At 45.0% G+C, this 19,405-nt stretch overlaps 1 protein-coding gene across 3 annotated transcripts in view; it reads left to right on the top strand.

Moving 5' to 3' along the window:
- Positions 1-19,405, top strand: part of LOC115154710 (spectrin beta chain, non-erythrocytic 1-like) — a 107,641-nt gene that overhangs the window by 18,387 nt on the left and 69,849 nt on the right. For all 3 annotated transcript variants that reach the window (XM_029701199.1, XM_029701198.1, XM_029701201.1), the window contains exon 2: positions 19,175-19,362. In XM_029701199.1, the coding sequence (XP_029557059.1) occupies positions 19,206-19,362 (157 nt within the window). In that variant the 5' untranslated portion in view covers positions 19,175-19,205. The remainder of the gene's footprint in view (positions 1-19,174; positions 19,363-19,405) is intronic.

The following is a 19,405-nucleotide window of genomic DNA, read 5'->3' as shown; positions in this document are numbered from 1 at the left end:
AAGGCACTGCAGTCCTTGGTTCCAATCCAGGCTGTATCACATTCGGCCGTGATTGGGAGTCCCATAGGGCGGCACACAATTGGCCCAGCGTCGTCTGGGTTTGGCCGGGGTAGGCCGTCATTGTAAATAAGAATTTGTTCTTAACTGACTTGCCTAGTTAAATAAAGGTCACACACACCACACTGACCAAAAAGTTATTTTGTTGGCATTTACGTATGTCCCCATTACCTGTAAAACCATAATGAAAACCTATTTCTGTCACTTGCTGTGCTGTTTCATTGTACAGTTGTTCAGTCATTTCATTCTCAACCAGGATTTCTATGGAATGCCGTTTGGGTCTTTGCATGTCAAAAAAGATGCATGTCAAATAACACTATTTGACGTGTCAAATAAGCTTGTTGACCAATCAGGACCTGAATACGATTGCAAGTCACACGTCACCTTAACGCGTTCATAAATTTATTTACGGAGTTATTACACAGTGATTGCACTATCGCTTGTATTTCATATGTCACAACGATTCATCGATACGTATGCTATGATGCTGGTAAAGTTGTCTCACACACCTACAGTGCTGATCATTAAAAAATGCTAGCTAGCTCATGGATGCAAACAATGTTCTTCCCCAAAAACATAGCAAAACGATGTAATGTTTCAGTAGCTATTTTTTATTATTTTATTTAACTAGGCAAGTCAGTTGAGAACACATTATTATTTACAATGACGGCCTAGGAACAGTGGGTAAACTGCCTTGTTCAGGGGCAGAACGACAATTTTTACCTTGTCAGCTCGGGGATTCGATCTAGCAACCTTTCGGTTACTGGGCCAATGGTCTAACCACTATGGCTACCTGGCGTTAGCTAACTATATAGTTTGGTGTCATCATGTAAAATAACCCTAATTTATAAGACATTTTTTATTTGATTTAATGGTGGTCGGACCCATCTATGTGAAGCTAGCCACAATAAGGATTAGCCACAAAAGTGGACTTTGCGGTTAGCCTTCAAAGTAAAAGTATGTCATTGACAGTGATGCAAATGAATACAAATAGTAGAATTATGCCGTAATTGAATAGATCGTTCTAAACGAGGTTGGAATGTTATATCAAATCAACAAAATACAATTTTGTTAATTTGACATATGTTGAAATCACACTATGTATTCTACTTTAGAATTGCATTGGGGGCATACTTATTTCACTGTATCACCTTATCCCATGTCATTGATCCACAATCCATAGGTATCAGTCTACTCTGTGACACCCAGAGAACATTTGCATCGTACCTCTTATTGTGGGACTCTGAAACTGTGAATTGAGCCACATTTATTGTCAACCTATGTGTATTGAACACTTCCCGAAGAAAAACAATACTGCTTGGATTTTCGAGTCTGGTAACTCTGAGGACATTGGTTCAAAATATATTGGGTATTAAGTAGACTGTTACCCTTTCTCATTGCTTCACATTCCAACCTTGCTTAACATCTAGTCTAAATATGGCGTGATTCCACCAATTGTAACCTTCTGCATCACTTTCAAATAGGTACTTTTATTTTGAAGGCAAGCCGCAAATTCCTCTATTGTGCCTAATCCTTATTGTGGCTAGCTTCACAACACAACCCGGTAAGGTCGAGCCTCGCTAGCCAGATGAACCCAGCTGGCTGCTTATAACGTTAGCTTTGGGCGACAGGGTTAAGTAGCGGGCTGGCTATTTATTTTCATGAACTGAAGTTAAATTTCAGTAGGCGAACAACAAGTGGCTACCTAGTTAATACTTACTCACAAGGATTCCTAAATCATTTCTAAGAATAATGAAAATGACTGCAGGTTTTACTGGTCATTGTTTTCATGCTGGTTGTATTGGTGCTAGCTAGGTACTAAGCTAAAGCTAGCTACCCCAGAAGTTGCAGTCGAACAAATAATGCTTTATTACCAAGGCGGTATTGTAAACACATCGTTCGTGGCCAGTGTTTGCTTGTTTTGCAGACTTTTTTTTTGTACATCTTTGACAGTGCTACTGATAGCGGTGGTGGCGCTTGGCGTACACGTGCAAATTCAGAACACACAACATTCTATAATAGAACTGTGTTATTTGACGTGTCAAATTTAAAAGCTTATTTAACCTGTCAAATAGTGTTATTTGACATCTCTTTTGACACGCAAAGACCCAAGCGGCGTTCTATAGTGTGACGCTATTACTCTATAACTCCGGAAGGGCAACATCTGTGCACTTGGTAACGTTAGTGTGTACCGGTGCTCGACAAGTCGCGAAAGCCAACATCACCCACGACAGAGAATGATTGATTGTCAAGGGCAATGAATTCCATTATCTTGGCTTTAATGGATTTCGCCTTTGAGTTGTCTCACTGAAATTTTCTTACTCTTTCAAATGACTGCTCGACTTTTTGACTGCTCGATCCACACAGCAGACATTGTGGACTAAGTTAGGAATGCTGTGTTGCACGTGTAACGCAAAGTTTTACGTGGCGTCATTACGTCATATAGGTATGCACGTCAGCTTTGACATCGGTTTTTCGCATCGGCGTTAAACTAGACATCGCGCCGATACCGATGTTGGCATTTTTAGCTAATATCGGCCGATTCCGATATGTTCACCAATATATCATGCATCCCTAACAAAATGTGGAAAAAGTCAAGGGGTCTGAATACTTTCCGAATACACTGTATGTTTGGTCTCATAGGCTGTGAGTGAGATCCTCCTTTCTTTAATAAGTAGTGCTGAAACACAACTTCTATTGAAGGCTGCTGCCGTAGGGGAGAGAGCAGGGATGGGCAGTTATTATATTAACTCAGTGTTTTTAGAGATGGAATTGTTAGGTTTAAGCAATTCATAGATGTTGCCCCAAATTAGATTGTATTACGTTGTTGTTTTGCAATGTTTCTCTTGTATTGGAAAATGCAGTCCCCTGGCAATTTGCTCTGTTTTGGAGATGGTGATAAGTTTGTCCCCCACATCATCCGTCCAGTTATCCAAGGCAGGCAGGAGTTTTGCCGCCCAGGATAGAGGGGGTGGGGGATGTTTTGCAAGTTGTGGACACATCCGTTTGCCCTCACGCCTCCTCTGGCCTTGTGAGTCCAACATTTGAACATGTGTTCCTAATTTTTCCCTGTGGAGTCCATGCTGGGCTTTTGGAATTCTTCCTAAATTCCCCCCCCAGGTTTACTGCAGCTTAGAGAATGGGCTTCACACAAGTCCGCCAGAGCTCCTTTTTGAGCCATCTCAAGTAAAGAAGCAACAATCTGTTGAACTGATCGGGCGTCCATCCATTGCCTTAAATGGAGAAGGGCCTAAGGTTCAGAGTTTAGTCTGGGAATGATTGACTGTAAGGAAATCTGCTGAAAGAACCCTATGTTGGGATCTGTGAGGTTTTCCGTGACCGTGATTTAGGCTGAAGGTCTCTGTTACCCAAGGGGAGCGCCGACCCTGACCTTTCTCCTACGCCTCATGACCCAGGCCGTGTGGGTGGCATTTCTGCTGCAGGTCGTGAGTGTAATGGAGTACATTGGATGGCTCACTTCTGCCAGTTTGGCTAAATTACAAATTCAAACTCGAGCACAATAAAAGGGAGGAGAATGGAGTTGAGAGTTCCTGCGCTCATAGCTTCATTACTAAACTTGACTCTTGTGTTAGAATGTAGCCTAGATGGAGATGACACACAGATGTTGCCCTTATTCCTGGCCAGTCACGCCATAATTAGCCTATTGCACAGTCATGCCATTTCTGTTACCCAGTGTTGCGTAATGAAACCTAGCTTTTAGTATAGTGTTCTTATTGCTTGCCCCATGTGGAGAAATGGCTTGTGCGATTTGTCTATGTATAGCCAGGCCCATCCTGTACAATATCGATTTGCTCTGGTCTCCCTTCTCTGGGCATTTTAATACATTGTAGTTGATGTTCTGTGGCTGAAGCCGTCATGGTCTTTCACATTCGTTTCGGGAAACTAGGCGTATGTCACGCATCACTACTTCACACAAATTCTGCCGTTTTGATAGCAATATGCAGACTGAGTCAAAGAGAACACACAAGGATTTTGTATAAAACATGCATATTAAATCTTCAAACGAAGGGCAACCATGGCATCCGTGACAGAGGGGGGAGAAGCGTCCATCCATGTGTACGGGTAAGAATCTAGCTAGATACATTTTCAGATATGTTTCTAATTTTGTCAGAAAGTTGTTTTCATTTCAAGTTAGTGTACTGTTAGCGAGCCAGCTACCGTCAGTTAGCTAGCTATCTAGCTGACGTAACGTGTATGGCCAGTTTAGTAATATTATTAGTATCTCAGAGCCATTTGCATTGCTAGTTATAGCCTAATGTTAGCTAGCTAACATTGAACCTGGTTGGTTAGCTACCTGCAGATTCATGCAGGGTAGTAACGCTGGGATTATGGTTCATTGTTTAGCTAGCTAGCTACATGTCTTAACAAAAGACTCCACTATGCAAGTAACCATTTCAATAGAATGTTTATGATGTCACTGCGACAACTGTCGATAGCCAGAGCGAATTCACCAGCTACGTCTATCTACTCCGATTTCAGAGCACTCTCGTCTGAGTGTGCCAGAGGGCAGAATAATTGACCAATTTAAACACTCAACACCCGCTGAATATGCCCGGTGTCAGTAAACGTTGGCAAAAAAAAGCTTAATTAAATCATTGCCAGCAGCACAGTTGCAGTCGCCAGAGCATCCAGTGTGCGCTCTGAACACTCCGAGAGCGAAACGCTCTCAATTTACGAACAGACAATCTGACAATATTCTGAGTTCATGAACGCCGAGAGCACACACTGGCACTCCAGATTAAATTTACGATCACAACCATAGTATAAGCCAGCCTTTAGTCTTGAGATCTTTGGTTATTTACCACATGGCCTCACATGGGAATCTTTTAAAGAGATGGTTGGTGCTAAAGCTTAAGAGTGTGTGAGCGATGCTCATTCAAGGGCCATTTTTTCAAAAGTGAAGTTACAAGTTGATCAACTTTCAAAGCAGAATTACTTTCCCATTGTTCCTTGACTGTAGTGCATGATATACCATGTTCTAGCTCTGAGTCTCCACTTTTATCCAATGTAAAAAATAGAATAAACATTCAAATGTTGCTACGTAAGACCGAATCCAACCTGTCGGTCACATTTTTGCTCAAAAGGTGTTCAGTTTTAAACACAACTGAATTTGAGCTGGCCACAAATGAGAGAATAGGCCTAAAGTCTCTGGTGTGTCACATTACATTGCATGTATGCCTATAAGAAACTGTCTTTAGTGTGTCTGTGAGTGTGAAGCTATGTCTGTCTGTCTGTGAGTGTTCCACTAGATTAAGCATGTAGTAGAGGTTTGTGTGGGTGTTTTTATATGGATAAAAGCCTTGAGCGCCTGGTACGCGTGTTCTGCGGGTGAATGCATGACGTGGGTGAGCGCAGCAATGGCATGATGAGTGTCGTTGTATGAGTGAATCAATCTGGCTAATGGGACTGGGTTTGAATGGCCACTGATGGGGGGGAAAACGAAACGCGTTCTTTGGAGAGATGTGGGGGTGGTAGAGGTGTTGAAGTGATGGAGAGAGAAATAGGAGAGTATGTCATGGAGAGGGCGTTCTCTCTCTGGAGGACTCCGTGTTGGCGAGCATTCTGCGGGGGGGGGGGGGGGGGGGGCGTTGGAGTGTTTGATGAATGCGACGCTACAGGCTGACAATGGGCCGCCGCTGCTCTATTCAGAAAAGCATTCAGGGCTGGATCAGCGCCTCTGTGAGTGGCCATCTGATACATGTGTGTCTCTGGCCACCTCATTTCTGCAAACAGGAAAGGCGTGAGCTGCTGGCCCCTGTCTCTGCTGACTCCTCCATTGTGTCGGGCCACTGGCGAGATGGGCTTTGTGCTGGGCTTTTTGGGGATCTCGTCCCTACTCCTGTCCTACCCCATCTGAGCTTGACTGACAGTAGGACATGGAGCCAGAGAGGGGTTACCCCCCCAGGAGAGGAGAGGCTGTGGGTAGAGGGGTCTTGCTGCAGAGATTAGAATTCCTGATTATTAGCATATAGGCCTACAACTCAACTCAGGACCTAGAAGCCAGTTTCACTGCATTCTTCCATTGTGCTCCTCTAATCAGGGACAGATTTAGACCTGGGACACCAGGTGGGTGCAATTAATTATCAGGTAGAACAGAAAACCAGCAGGCTCTGGACTTCATAGGGTAAGAGTTGAATACACCTGGCATATAGCCATAGAGAGATATCATCCAGTGCTGTGGGGGGTTTGTCTGGGCGGTCATGCAGCCTCCATCCTTATTTTCCACAGTTCAGCTCTGGGACTGGCAAAACTAAATGATTTGATGAACGGTGTGTGTGTGGTTCCTATAAGACTGTATTCTCTGTCTGACAAAGAAAGCTTAAGTATTGTTGGGGTGTTGGGGGGATCGGATGCATGGCCAGGCTTACAGCCCATCTGTCTGTCTGGGTGAGGGAGGGAAGTGTGGCCCCATCCCCCGGGCGTAGTGTGGCGCGTGTGCTCATCTGGCATGTTGTGCGCTGGGGTAATTCCCTCCTGGCGACCGTGCTGGGCTCCATTTCTCCCTGATTAACTGGTGCAGTGAAAAACAGATCAGCTAGCGGAGAGGAAAGCAGGTCAGGGAGGGAGAGAATGGAGAGCGAGGAAAGAGGGGTGGTGATGATGCTGCTTGCTCTGTCCTGCTTTCCCTCGTTCTTCCAAGCTTCCATCGTTCTCCTGAAGGTGATGCCCTCTCCGTGCCACACTAGTCTTCCTACTAGAGCTGGGCCATATGGACAAATATCGCGATAAATTGCCTGAATTGATGCGATAATGATAAATACAACCATACGTTTATAGCATTAATGTGGACCAGTTTTTTTTACTACCACTAATTTGATGGTTGTAGCCATCAATTGTCTCATTAACAATCACCCATATTAGAAAACGTATTTCATTTCAAACATCACATTTCTCTTGAATAGGCTACTTATTGTAATGAACGATATCAAATCAAAATTTGTCATGTCCCGAATACAATAGGTGTAGACCTTACAGTGAAATGCTTACTTACAAGCCCTTAACCAACAATGCAGTTTAAAGAAAATAGCCAAACAAAAAAAGTAAGAGATAAGAATAACAAATAATTGAAGAGCAGCAGTAAATAACAATAGCGGGGCTATATACAGGGGGTACCGGTACAGAGTCAATGTGTTGGGGTGGCACCGGTGTCGAGGTAATATGTTCATGTAGGTAGAGGTAAAGTGACTATGCAAGGATAATAAACAGAGCAGCAGCTGCGTAAAAATGGGGGATGGGGTGGGGACAATGCAAATGGTCCGGGTAGCCATTTGATTAACTGTTCAGCAGTCTTATGGCTTGGGGGTAGAAGCTGTTAAGAAGCCTTTTTGACCTAGACTTGCTGCTCCGGTACTGCTTGCCATGCGGTAGCAGAGAGAACAGTCTATGACTGGGGTGGCTGGAGTCTTTGACAATTCTTAGGGCCTTCCTCTGACACCGCCTGGTATAGAGGTCCTGGGTAGCAGGAAGCTTGGCCCCAGTGATGTACTGGGCCGTACACACTACCCTCTGTAGTGCCTTGCGGTCGGAGGCAGAGCAGTTGCCATACCAGGCAGTAATGCAACCAGTCAGGATGCTTTCGATGGTGCAGCTGTAAAACCTTTTGAGGATCTGAGGACCCATGTCAAATCTTTTCACTCCTGAGGAGGAATGGGTTTTGTCGTGCCCTCTTCACGACTGTCTTGGTGTGCTTGGACCATGTTAGTTTGTTGGTTACGTGGACGCCAAGGAACTTGAAGCTCTCAACCTGCTCCACTACAGCCCCGTCGATGAGAATGGGGGCGTGCTCAGTCCTCCTTTTACTGTAGTCCACAACAATCTCCTTTGTCTTGATCACGGTGAGGAAAGTTGTTGTCCTTGCATCACACGGTCAGGTCTCTGACCTCCCTATATGCTATCTCATCGTTGCCGGTGATATATATAAATATTAAAAATGTGATGGCCATGCATCGTTTTTGCGAAAAATAGTTATTTTTAAGCTAATTTACTTGTGTGGCTGCTAGCCGAATAGCGTTGCCCTTCTGTCTGTTGTTTCTGCCGAATGTATTGCACTAATGTATTTTGTGTGAATAGAAACTATAGTTGCACGCCCTTTATCGCTTGAAGAAAAAAACCCACTGACTTTCAATATAAAACACAGGTGAAGTGGTTTAAAATGCCAATTTTGATTGTCTGCGTTTTGAAAATGCTGATTTCTGAAAGCCAATGTCCCTGCATATTTGTCAGTTTTTTTTTCCATCTCAAGATTAGAAAGCTAATGTCCCCCTAAAGTAACCAAGATGTCATGTTAATCTGTAATGACCTGAAGACACACTGATCTGTTGTGATCCCTCACTCTCTCTGTCTCTCGCCCGGTTGACAGTTTTTCATGGTGATGAACGGGTGTACAGGAAGAGTTCCACAGCGTTCAGTATCTACGCACCCCACCATCTTAGCACCCCATTCTAGCTGTGACATCTTGTTGGTTTATGACCACCACACTCTGTTTTTTGTTTTCCCTCTGTCTCTGTTAAAGAGTCACAAGGCGATTTTAATTTTTAATTAAAAAAAATATATAATTTCTATATATATTTTATTTTTTATTTAATTTGTTTTATTTTATTATTTTTTTAAATTACTTTTTTTTTTTTTCCCCCAGGACAACCGGGGCACATTTAGTACATCATCCATTTTGGGTTGAGGCTCATAGGTTTGTCCCGTAAGTCCACTGCAACAGCTCGGCAGGCGTAAACATGCTCTTCCACCATAATGGCTGTCAACACGAGGCAGGCGCACAATGACAAGGAGAGGGGGACCAGAGGGGGGCAATAAAGCTAATCTGATTATTACAGGGTTGGCTGCACTGCAGTAACATGCTATACATGACATCAGAGCTCAGTGGCTGTACAGTAACATGCTATACATGACGTCAGAGCTCAGTGGCTGTACAGTAACATGCTATACATGACGTCAGAGCTCAGTGGCTGTACAGTAACATGCTATACATGACGTCAGAGCTCAGTGGCTGTACAGTAACATGCTATACATGACGTCAGAGCTCAGTGGCTGTACAGTAACATGCTATACATGACGTCAGAGCTCAGTGGCTGTACAGTAACATGCTATACATGACGTCAGAGCTCAGTGGCTGTACAGTAACATGCTATACATGACGTCAGAGCTCAGTGGCTGTACAGTAACATGCTATACATGACGTCAGAGCTCAGTGGCTGTACAGTAACATGCTATACATGACGTCAGAGCTCAGTGGCTGTACAGTAACATGCTATACATGACGTCAGAGCTCAGTGGCTGTACAGTAACATGCTATACATGACGTCAGAGCTCAGTGGCTGTACAGTAACATGCTATACATGACGTCAGAGCTCAGTGGCTGTACAGTAACATGCTATACATGACGTCAGAGCTCAGTGGCTGTACAGTAACATGCTATACATGACGTCAGAGCTCAGTGGCTGTACAGTAACATGCTATACATGACGTCAGAGCTCAGTGGCTGTACAGTAACATGCTATACATGACGTCAGAGCTCACGGGCTGTACAGTAACACGCTATACATGACGTCAGAGCTCTGGGTCTCCGCTTCACAACGCTATATGGGTTTTGACTGACAGCCGTTCTGAACTTGAGCACCTTGCGACAAAATGTTGTCCTCCATCCCTCCTGCTGATTTAGCACATTTCTTTTGTCGTCTGAGTGGGGGGGAGCTATAAATTACGAGGACTCGATGTATTTTGAAAGATGAGGCGTTGAGGATTATAATAATACTGCTTTGACGGCATATAGAGAAAGTCAAACACCTGCGAGTCCAAAGTTGCGCTTCACATTTCCATATGTGTCAACCTTTATGATCACTATGTTAGATGTCCAGTTACAAGATGACATGGCGTCATACCCTGGGATGTCCTGACCAGAATGAGCCCGTTTTGCCATAAATTTGCCATAGGCCACACATCTGAATGCACTTATGACTCATGCTTTTCTGAATTGCCTTGTGAAAGCCTAACACTGTAAGAATGGTATTTTATAATTTAGCTAGTCGTGTTGGCAATAGAACAAGCTTTCAAATGATTCCCACCTGCTCCAGATTGCGATTTATAATAGACCATTTTTGGATTGCGTAAACGACAACAGTAATTGTGTAAAGGCAGGGATTCAGGGCTGTGTTCCAAAGAGAACAACCACAAGTGTTCTTGCACTAGTTCCTCAATGGCACAGCTAGGAGAGCTCAAAAAGCTACTTGTAGTTGAAGACTCTTCTTTGAGTCATAAAAGTGCATTGAAATGACTTAGGAACTGTGCACACTTTGGAGAGGTGTGGAGCCACTTGGAAACACCAGTTAGACCTCACTCAAACCCTTGTCATTTTGTTGTCTTATGTTGCACCGACCCACATTTTTCCAAGAATATTCTTATGTTACTGAATGTATCTAAAATATTTTCAGCTTTTGTTAACAACAAATGCGGCGAAAAGTACAGTAAATGTAAAATGCTCATAAAATCAACATTGTAATGTTTGCAATCAGTCTTGTCAGGTGAACTGTCAATTTTCTGAACAGGTGAACTGAATCATTTCCCCATAATCTCCAAACTGTTCCCTTTTAATTGCTACCAGGGGTATTTGTTCATTTGGATCCCCATTGAGCTTTTACAGAAGCAGCAGCTACCCTTCCTGGGGTCCACTAATTATGCATTACATATTTCTTCATTAAGAAACATTTCAATTTAGCCCAGTCCATATAGGCCAGTTTCCACGAGTGTAAGGGGTTAATATGCTTAGATGGGGTTGGTGGGTGTGTGAGTCGGATGATGTGTGTGATGGGAATGAATATGTGCATGAAGGAGGTTATTTGTTGATATGTAGTTAGTGTATTAAAAGACTGCATGTGTGAGAGCTGTAGGCTCCCTATTTTTGGCTTGTGTGTATGGAGCAGACAGTCTTAACAAAGCCCTGTCGTCTCATCCCCTGCAGGCAGATGCACTCCTCCTGGGTCCTGTGTCTGGCCCTCCCTCCCCAGCTCTAAGCCCTATTGATTTATGTCCCCTCCAATTCATCACCTTTATCAGTGACCAGGGGAATATTGTAATTCACTCATTAGATATCAGAGAAGGCCTTTTTTAAACTGTCATTTTTTTTTTACTTTGAGTTGTACTTTTCTAAGGCACGCGCTGTTGGTATGACTAGTGTGATGACGCGTTTTGGAGGATAGAGGTGGTGGTGACAGCCAGGTATCATGATGAAAAATGTCAGACGTAAAGGTCTTTTTGCCTCATTAACTTTGTAGAACAAAATTGTGGGATGCTGTTTCGGTGGAGGCTGTGTCGTAGGCTGTGTTCAGAGGTTGTGTGTGTATTCTAGGCTCAGAGTGGGAGGCTGGCTACGCTCGGAGCTGTGTCTATTGGCTAGGCTCGGAGCTGTGTCTATTGGCTAGGCTCGGAGCTGTGTCTATTGGCTAGGCTCGGAGCTGTGTCTATTGGCTAGGCTCGGAGCTGTGTCTATTGGCTAGGCTCGGAGCTGTGTCTATTGGCTAGGCTCGGAGCTGTGTCTATTGGCTAGGTTGTGTCAGACGGAGGCTGTGTGTCGTAGGCTACGTCATAGGCTGGTTGTAGCGTGTGGGTTGTGCCCTGTATTGGAGGCTGTGGAAGTGTGAGGGTCTGTGTCATAGTGGGTCAGGGGATTGTGTGTCTGATCCAATCAGGAGTGATTAGTCCAGACACTGAGCCCCAGCTCCTCCTAGCCATCGCAGGGATTACGCCCTTACACCCCCAGTCCCCTAGTACCATCTCCTTCCCCCTATTCCCCTCTCCACCCCACCCACCCATCACCATTCCCGTCATACCCCTGCTCCATGTACAGGAAGTGGTGGTCGCCATGGCCGCCCGTTCGTCCGGGGAACGCGATGTCCTCCTTGTTGCGTTGGGTCCAGGTACCAAGGACCAAAGCTCTTCCAGGCTCTAGCAGGGGCCTGGTCAGTCAGTCATCCCCAGAGGGCCCATCATAACTGCCTGTCTGTCTGTGGGGAGGTAACGGGGTCGGCGGGTTGCGGGGGTGGACTGGAGGGAGGCGTCGCCGACAGTTCCTCCTGTCTTGCTTTAATCCAAGGATAATGACTGAGTTTCTATTCTGAGCCACTTCCTAATCTGACTAATGGGATTTACCCTGCTTCTTCTTCTCTTTGTTTTGATATCTACGTGTGAGGAGCGGAGCGACGCACGCGCCTTTGTTACGTTATGTGCTGTAGCAAGGCGTCTGTGTGTGTTCCGTCCCCATGTAGGCTGACTCATTGATTTCCTGAATTTGATTTCGAAATGTGATTTCACCGTGAGGCCCTTGATGAGGTACGTTTAGGCAGTGGAATAGATGGTCCTGCGACATGTTATTAGAGACCGCTTTATTCAGTCCCCTCAATGTCTGTCACAAAGACTCACTACCCTGGACCATGTTCATCGAACATATTACATCACCAGGTAGCTAGCTAAGAGTCCCATGAAGGCATAACCGTACTGGATGGACTGTATTGGCTGGCCCTGTATGACACACTTTCTCCCTCCTTCACCTCACTAGTGCCGCATTTCCATGGAGACTTACCCCCACATCAGCGTGTTGCCAGTGTTTTAAGTTAATATAAGCTCTAGTGTCGTTGTGTATCCATTAGGCGTGTGACATGAAACCCACTGAGAATCTCACTGCCGATAGGTCCTTATCACAGTGGGAGGCCGTTCCTTTTATTACGAGAACAAAAGCGGCACCTGCTGCGTGCCGACCCGGTTGTGACGAACCTGCCATTTGTACTTGTAGAAGATCCCAGATATTTCCCATGCGCATACAAAGCCTATTTCTCTGAAATGTTGTGCATGTGTCCCTGTTAGTGAGCATTTCTCCTTTACCAAGATTATCCATCCACCTGACAGGTGTGGCATATCAAGAAGCTGTTTAAACAGTATGATCATTACACAGGTGCACCTTGTGCTGGGGACAATAAAAGGCCACTCTGAAATGTGCAGTTTTGTCACACAACCCAATGCCAAAGATGTCACATGTTTTGTGGTAGCGTGCAATTGGCATGCTGACTGCAGGAATGTCCAACAGAGCCGTTGCCAGAGAATTGAATGTTCATTTTTTTTTTACCATAAGTCACCTCTTTCGTTTTTAGAGAATTTTGCAGTACATCCAACTGGCCTCACAACCCCAACCTGGTGTAACCACACCAGCCCAGGACCTCCACATTTGGCTTCTTCACCTGTGAGATCGTCTGTGGGGGAGGGGTGCTGAGGAGTATTTCTGTATGTAATAAAGCCCTTTTGTGGGGAAAAACTCATTGAGTGGGTGGGCATGGCTCCCCAGTGGGTGGGCCCATGCCCAGTTATGTGAAATCCATAGATTAGGGCCTAATTCATTTATTTCAATTGACTGATTTCCTACTATGACCTAACTCAGTAAAATCTTTGAAATTGTTGCGTTTTATTACTAGCGTTACCCATAGACTTCCAGTTATTGTGCTATCTACTATCATGCTGGCAGATACCCATAGACTTCCAGTTATTGTGCTATCTACTATCATGCTGGCAGATAGCACAATAACTGGAAGTCTATGGGTATCTGCCAGCATGATAGTAGATACCCATAGACTTCCAGTTATTGTGCTATCTACTATCATGCTGGCAGATACCCATAGACTTCCAGTTATTGTGCTATCTACTATCATGCTGGCAGATAGCACAATAACTGGAAGTCTATGGGTATCTGCCAGCATGATAGTAGATACCCATAGACTTCCAGTTATTGTGCTATCTACTATCATGCTGGCAGATACCCATAGACTTCCAGTTATTGTGCTATCTACTATCATGCTGGCAGATACCCATAGACTTCCAGTTATTGTGCTATCTACTATCATGCTGGCAGATACCCATAGACTTCCAGTTATTGTGCTATCTACTATCATGCTGGCAGATACCCATAGACTTCCAGCCACTGCTAGTCACACTTCATATGCAATTTAGGCTATGGGGTGGTAGATGGCTAATTGCACAGACGCAATGCACACAACACTATTGTAGAAATAGGTGGGGTTTAGCATAATTATGACTTTGTGACTGTGGTAACTAGTGATGACCCTGATGGGCAGACTTGGAATCTCTCAATCATGTGAGACACATTTGACAGAAGTACCTAACTGTTTTTTTTTTTCTGTATCGAAAAAGTACACAAGTTTTGATATACCGTGCAACACAATAGATTAGATTCCATGAAACAGCTGCCGAATTAGTGCAGTGTCCTTAGCTAGCTAGCTATGTTGCGCTAACTAGAGAATATGCTAATGTTAGCCAAATGTTTAGCTAGCTATGTGCTGGTACTGTCAGTAATGGATGATGGAGAGTGAATTAAATTGTTTCTTTGTTCTCTTGCTAGGTAGTAATCTAGCTGTGGCCATCTGGCTATTATCAACAAGGGATTTCTACAAAATAGCAACATTAGCGCAGCTAGCTAGACCGACATTGGAATCTAGACCACTAAGCAACACACACGGACATGCATTGCCAAACAATGCTACTTCCACCTTCTGGTTTGGAGTATTTTAACAATGCTGAGTAGCTGACGACATCAAGGTCTTTGCTGTGTGAACACAGAAGAGATTGACTGCCGACACTGTTCAGACGTGCTAAGTACACTTTGACAATCCTACCGGTGTCTCTGAGCTATAAGAACTCGGGACAGCAAAATCAACAACCTCTGCTTCGTCAAGACTGTTGCTTTGTAAGACGGTGTTAAAGTACCAGTGGCCTCTGGCTTTGGCCCCAGGTAAAAGCAGGTCTGCTGGAGCCATGGACCAGTGAGACACGGGTGCCGGACCGCATAGATGGAAACAGACAAGTCTCACCCTTTTGGGTAAAACACTGGGGTAAATCCTGAATGGAAGTGCGCCATAGGAATGTTCTCTGAGCCCCTACAGACATCCTGCCCTGTCTCACATATACTATCTCTTGTTTTAACACCCCATCCTTCACAAGGTGTCCCCCTTATATGAACTCTTTCCGTTCTCTCCATCATTCCTGGCCTCTGTCTAATGTCAGTTTATTTGGCGTAGGGACTGGGAATGACAAATGTTCTTTCATTGGAATATGTCCACAGTTCTTACCATGATGCTTCCTGCTTATTTGAGGGAAACCTTTTTATATAGCTGAGGGAAGACAGACTCAGGAGAAGAGACTGAATACCATGTGGTAGAGTAGTGCTGACACTAGCTCAGCGGATGAGTGGTCTCCTATAGCAGAGCATGGAGCAGCAGGAGCTGTCTATCCTGGTGGAGGGAGAGAGGCAGCATGCTCTGCCCCAGCCTTATGGATTAAGACAGCCTCCTGCAGGGCAGGGAGAGATGGAGCCTGGAGCAGAATGCCTGCTGATCAGCCTGATTTGAGGACAGGGGTGCAGCCTCGCTATCGCTCCGACATAAAGACCCCAAGCCTTAAGGCGTCCACGCGCTTCCCATTCGAAACAGTTCGGAACAGTTTGTGCATATATTATGAATACATTTTGTGACGTTTTTGTTCATTTTGGCCTTCGGCAAGGTTTTTTTTTTATTTTTTACTTTTGGCGTTTCGGGAAGCCGAAGTCTACGCCCTTTTGTCGGTGATTGGTCAACAATAGGGATTCTTCAATGATGTGTTTGTTGCCATTTAACTGTAGACGGCATGTTTTCGCGCACATTTTTCACTTGAGAAATAATCCACCAAACATCTTAGTTTAGATGTCAAATTGTGCAACTAAGATCTCCTCTGCAAAAAAACGTAAACATTTGTGACCGACGTCTTGAGTTATTTACGGCGTCTCAAGATGGACAAACGGTACTATTGGTGCTTTTGTCTTGGTTTTTCAAGCCTAGGTCTTTTTAAGAGGGTATGCGAGTACACTCGTTTGCTTCGCTGAGCTGAACCGAAGCATGTGGACGTCCTTTACCACAACAGCCCTACTACTCAACCCCCACTCCTAGATCCCACTAAGAGCCTTACGACAGACACAAAGCCAGACACAACAGAACAAACAAACAAGGCCTTGATAAACAGACAGATCTGATCTGTTATCTGTCCTCATAAACAAACAGGCCATGTCAGCTAATGGGCCTTGTTAGTTAACTGTCTGTGGGTTTCAATCTGAATAGATCCCCATGGGGAGGGGAGGTTGTCAGAGAAGATAGAGGATGGTAGTCAATTTAGCCAGGGAGAAACCTGAAAACTCCCCCCCCCCCCCCCCCACACACACACACACACACACACACAGTTAACCCACTGTTCAACGGGCACCAAATACGTGGATGTGGATTATGGCAGCCCCCCCCCCCCCCCGCACTTATGATTCAGAGGGGTTGGGTTAAATGGGGGAAACACATTTCAGTTGAATGCATTCAGTTGTGCAACTGACTAGGTATCTCCCTTTCCCCTCTATGGTGGGGCTTTAACTCTTACTGTGCCACAGCTTAGTCAGAACATAGGGAAAGGAAGGAGAGGTTCTGGGAAGGAGCATGGCCGTGGCACGTCTCTGTCATTACCCAGAGATCTACTTCTGGCCAGTACATGGACGAGTTAGTCTAGTGCACCCACCCACCAACTCAGTGGCTTTGTGATTAGTGTCCACCCTGAGATTGAAGGGTTGGGAGTTAGATCCTCGGCCAAGTCATACCAAAGACTGTAAAAATGGGACCTGATGCGTCTCTGCTTGACACAGATTTGGGGTCAGGCACTGTGATAGACTAGCGTCCTGTCCGGGCAGGTGTACTTGTAAATCACGCTGCCTCACGCTACAAAAACAGGAGATAGACTCCTATGAGCTGTTCCAACTCGCACAACCCAAGGCTGGTGCAAAGCAACTTACTTACCCACCCATCCCGCTGTATCAAACACAGTATTTGATGTCTGGATTTCAGATCCCTTTTTGTTGTTGTACTTTTTACCCTTTTTTCTCCCCAATTTCATGATATCCAATTGGTAGTTAGTCTTGTCCCATCGCTGCAAGTCCCTTACGGTCTCGGGAGAGGCGACAGTCGAGAGCCGTGCGTCCAGCGAAACACAACCCTGCCAAGCCGCACTGCTTCTTGACAATGCTCAGTTAACCCGGAAGCCAGCCGCACCAATGTGTCGGAGAAAACACAGTCCAACTGGCGACCGTGTCAGCGTGCACTGCGCCCGGCCCGCCACAGGAGTCGCTAGAGCGCGACGGGACAAGGACATCCCGTCCGGCCAAACCCTCCCCTAACCCCGACGACGCTGGGCCAATTGTGTGCCGCCCCATGGGTCTCCCGGTTTCGACCGGCTGCGACACAGCCCAGGATCGAACCCGGATCTGTAGTGACTCCTATAGCACTGCGATGCAGCGCCTTAGACCACTGCGCCACTCGAATGCATGAGCAGTTTTTCCCACTTGGATTCTGAAGCTGTTGGTGACGGTCAGGGATGTATGTTCTGCAGAGGCATATTGGACAAGTCAGGTGACATTAGACAAAAATCCATATTACAATAAATGTACCTTTTTTAAAAAATGTATTTAAAAAAATCTTTTTATATAACGATAAATCAGAAATAAATTAAGATAATGTTTTGGGGGAGGTGCTAGAGCTGGGGCGATATGGACAAAGTTTTATATTGTGATAACTATTTTGCTCAAACAATAAATACAACTATTTATATTTTTTCATGGACAGTTACTTTACATTAGAATTTTCTCCAGTGTCAAGTAAGACAACTGAGATGGTAGCCTATGATAAACAATACATTAAAAAAAGGAAGCTATTTCATCTAAATCAAATCAAATTTATATAGCCCTTCTTACATCAGCTAATGTCACAAAGTGCTGTACAGAAACCCAGCCTAAAACCCCAAACAGCGAGCAATGCAGGTGTAGAAGCACGGTGGCTAGGAAAAACTCCCTAGAAAGGCCAAAACCTAGGAAGAAACCTAGAGAGGAACCAGGCTATGAGGGGTGGCCAGTCCTCTTCTGGCTGTGCCGGATGGAGATTTTAACAGCACATGGCCAAGATGTTCGAATCTAACATATTCAGAGAATGCATGATTGATATTTTTGATGTGCGACCTGTCAAAATAGGATCCAGAATGATCAGATTTATTTTTGGCTCTTCAGAGAATTTGACAACATCTTTGTGCATATTGCCCTATAATCTATACTATACACCACCTGAGGAAATGGGAACTGAAAACACCTAGCTAGATTGCTAAATGCTGCGCATCAAAACCATCCTACGGCCTTGACCTCTAAGAGGTGAGAAATAAATGATCTACTCAGAGAAAGCTGCGACTCTCCCCTCTGTAACTCGAACAGTAACGTTATTTGCTTTGAAAAAACTGTATTTGTCCCGAAATAGCATTTTTAAGCAACGGTCATATACTTGTGCTTCTCAGAATGCAGCTCTCCCTCTCCCATGTCACAGTGGGGAGAGGGCATGATAGTGGCTCGTTCACACAGCAGCCAAAAGGGGACAGGCAGATACTTTCATAGCATTAATCGACATAATACATAGGCTATTTACTGTTGACCAAATAATGGTTTTAGAACAATCTACAGGAACGTTGTGTAGAAAAATGACCTACGTGCGCAAAATGCTTCGGTAAGCGGTAGGCGGAGCCGGTCATTTTCGGTTTACAGTCCCAGTTCTAGGTGACATTGACCCTTGGCACCAGGCCAGAGTGGCATCAGAAATTGGTGTGTGTGTTTGTGAGGCGTGTGCGTCCTTTAATAAAGCAGTTTTGCCTGCGTCCTTCAAATGGATTTCACTATGAGAGACATCACGGTTATACAAGTATCTGCTCCTCACGCTATGCATTTGGGTACGTGTGGGTGTGTTTTTGTGCGCATACGAAACCATAGGACTTTCTCATGAAGCTGCTCCTCTTGCCAAGTCGAGATAATACAATCAGTTTCTCTGGTATATGAGAACAATGGCATTTTAAATATTTATCTTAAGTAAATGGCCAGTTGCATGGCAGTTAAACTATAACAGGTGCCGTTTGAACCAAGCCATCCCTCACCTAATTTCACGCGGTTTCAAGGCACCTCAACTGACCTTCTACTACCCCCGTTCCCCTGCAGGTTGGATGGTTTTCCCCCAGCCCCAGTCACCATGAGCACCATCTCTCCCACCGACTTCGACAGCCAGGAGATCCAGCAGCAGTACAATGACATCAACAACCGCTGGGACCTGGCCGCAGAGACCGACTGGGACAATGAGAACAGCTCGGCACGCCTCTTTGAGCGCTCGCGCATCAAAGCTCTGGCAGGTAGGACAAGGCCCCAGATGTTAGTGCCGGCTTCTGTGTGTGT

The sequence above is a fragment of the Salmo trutta genome, chromosome 19 (assembly GCF_901001165.1).
Source record: "Salmo trutta chromosome 19, fSalTru1.1, whole genome shotgun sequence".
NCBI lineage: Eukaryota > Metazoa > Chordata > Actinopteri > Salmoniformes > Salmonidae > Salmo > Salmo trutta.
The sequence above is the reverse complement of the archived record's forward strand: the minus strand, read 5'-3'. Positions and strand labels throughout refer to the sequence as shown.